This window comes from Argentina silus (assembly GCF_951799395.1).
Source record: "Argentina silus genome assembly, chromosome: 5".
Taxonomy (NCBI): Eukaryota; Metazoa; Chordata; class Actinopteri; order Argentiniformes; family Argentinidae; genus Argentina; species Argentina silus.
Window position 1 is genome coordinate 11,515,646 of NC_139659.1, and position 2,500 is coordinate 11,518,145.

The window sequence follows — 2,500 nt, forward strand, 5'->3', positions numbered from 1 at the left end:
AGTCCAGGAGGAGATGGAAGCTCTCGTCAAGGACCATGGTACGTCCACCACTGATGACATCATAGATTCAGATTAGTTGTATTCATGTTTTTTGTACATTGAGTTGTATGTTCAGGTCATGGGAGGCTAGTGGAGGTAGAAACCGGAGGACGGGCTCATTGTAATGCATGGAACGGATTGAGGAATGGTATCAAACTCGTGTGTTTGATACCATCATTGTAATACATGAAACGGAACGAGAAATTCCTCATTCCGTTCCACGCATTACAATGAGAGTCTACCTCCACCGGCCTCCCCTGGTTCAGATGAGTTAGTCAGGTTTCTGTCTGTTTCTTCTTCTTCTTCAGTCTTGTTCATCCCTCTTTTGTTATTTTTTCCCCCATTCCGACTCTCTCTCCCTTCTTTTGACACATGTTCTCTTTCCTCAGGTGTCAACTCTTTCCTTGTCTATCTGGCTTATAAGGATGTTTTCCAGCTTACTGACTCCCAGGTAGGATGTCCTTCCTTCCCCATGTGGTATAGCTTTGTGTGATTGTCTCCTTCCCTGTTCGCCTGACCTGGAAACACACAGTACTTAATACAGTACATATTGTATTACATCATATAATACCTTGAATCCAGCGTCCACTCTTCCTTTCCTCTCAGCGAGGAATGTGATTGGCTGCTTCCCATGGCCTGCTCTGGGCTCAGGGAGGCTGGGGGATGTTGGGGGAGGCTGGGGGAGGCTGGGGGATGTTGGGGGAGGCTGGGGGAGGCTGGGGGATGTTGGGGGAGGCTGGGGGATGTTGGGGGAGGCTGGGGTAGTAATTGTCTGTGTGTTTCTCTAGAGTAAGCGAGGGATGATGTCTTTGTGTCTGTGTGTCTGACTCATGGTAAAACAGACTCTTCTTGGAAAGGCCTCTTTAAAAAGACACGCTTTGGTCTCAACACATGTGTAAGGAATGCACAGAGGGCTTCTCTGCCAAAATATTCTGCTTTAATTGGCGCGGGTCTCCCAGGGCTAACTTTGATAGTCCTGTGTTGCATTTCTGGCTGCTGTTGTGAGATGATGACTCATACAAGAAAAAAAAAAACCTGAGCCAATCAGTGAGTATATGTTATATCAGGCACTGTTTTTTAAAATCAGACAGTTTCAAATTGATTTCATCGTCGGTCATTCGCTATGAGAGACAAATCAAAACAATGTTGAGTGTCCATGAAGATGAACATCATTGTGTCACTGACATGGCCCTGTGAATATATATGTGTGTGTGTGTGTGTGTGTGTGTGTGTGTGTGTGTTTGTGTGTGTGTGTGTATTCTGTATGAGAGATGTCAGGTAGTCTGATGCTGCTGTCCCTTCCTCCTTCCCGCAGGTGTATGAGGTGTTCAGTGTGATCCGGGACCTGGGGGCTGTCGCTCAGGTCCATGCTGAGAATGGAGACATTGTAGCTGAGGTACAGTACAATAAGACCTTCGGCTTTCCCCACATTAGTAGCGATACAGCTGTACTCTGGCAGTATAAACTCTTGCAGTGCTCCATCCACAAACTGCTAGTTTTACTTCTACCTCTCTGTAGTCTCCATTATGGGTCAATACCTGCACGTTGTAATGGTGAACAGCTGCTAATTAATGTTCATCAGGGCCAAGGCCATGGTTTGTTATGTTTGCTGTCATTCTCAAGGCCAGCCACTGGGGAATATGAGCTAGCACCTGCTTATGACTCAACATACAATATTATTGTCCTTATCAGTGGAGGCTGGTGGAGGTAGAAATCGGAGGACGGGCTCATTGTAATTCCATTCCATGCATTACAATGAGCCCGTCCTCCGATTTCTACCTCCACCAGCCTCCTCTGGTCCATATGACACAGCGGGAACCCTACAAGAATATTCTACAGAGATATAACCCCCCCCCCCCCCCCCCCCCCCCCCCCCCCCTCTCTATCTCCATACAGGAGCAGCGCCGTGTCCTAGAGCAGGGCATCACTGGACCAGAGGGACACGCCATCAGCCGCCCCGAAGAGGTACTGGAAGACGTCCTGACAACATTCCCCTTCACCCTCCCCTGCCTCCCCCCTTCACCTGCCTTCCCTCTCTGTCTTGACTCTACAATCTCCATGTACGTTTCCCTTTTTCCCAGGTGTCTTGTCAAGACGACACCCTGTATGACCCTGTCTATCTCTACCCCAGGTGGAGGCGGAGGCTGTCAACCGCTCTGTGACCGTGGCCAATCAGACCAACTGTCCCCTCTACATCACCAAGGTGATGAGCAAGAGTGCCGCTGATGTCATCGCTCAGGCCAGGAAGAAGGGTGAGAGACTGTTGCTGTAGGGTCATATCCATCGACAGAGAGTGAGAATGTCTTCCAGATTTGAGACAGGAGACGGCACGGGCATCTTGTTGATTACACGCACAATAGGAGTGAAATATCTACAACGGCCTCACTTCCCCAACATGGTTGGCTTTGCAGGCACTGTGGTGTACGGGGAGCCAATCACGGCCAGCTTGGGCACAGACGGC

At 49.2% G+C, this 2,500-nt stretch overlaps 1 protein-coding gene across 1 annotated transcript in view; it reads left to right on the plus strand.

The window, feature by feature from the left end:
• dpysl2b (dihydropyrimidinase like 2b) overlaps nucleotides 1-2,500 on the plus strand; it is a gene marked incomplete at its 3' end in the record, with an annotated part of 7,096 nt that overhangs the window by 1,353 nt on the left and 3,243 nt on the right. The window contains exons 3-8 of the mRNA XM_083669801.1: nucleotides 1-38; nucleotides 429-490; nucleotides 1,355-1,435; nucleotides 1,936-2,004; nucleotides 2,171-2,291; nucleotides 2,451-2,500. The exon at nucleotides 1-38 is cut by the window's left edge and continues 127 nt beyond it; the exon at nucleotides 2,451-2,500 is cut by the window's right edge and continues 107 nt beyond it. Of these exons, the coding sequence (XP_083525927.1) occupies nucleotides 1-38; nucleotides 429-490; nucleotides 1,355-1,435; nucleotides 1,936-2,004; nucleotides 2,171-2,291; nucleotides 2,451-2,500 (421 nt within the window). The remainder of the gene's footprint in view (nucleotides 39-428; nucleotides 491-1,354; nucleotides 1,436-1,935; nucleotides 2,005-2,170; nucleotides 2,292-2,450) is intronic.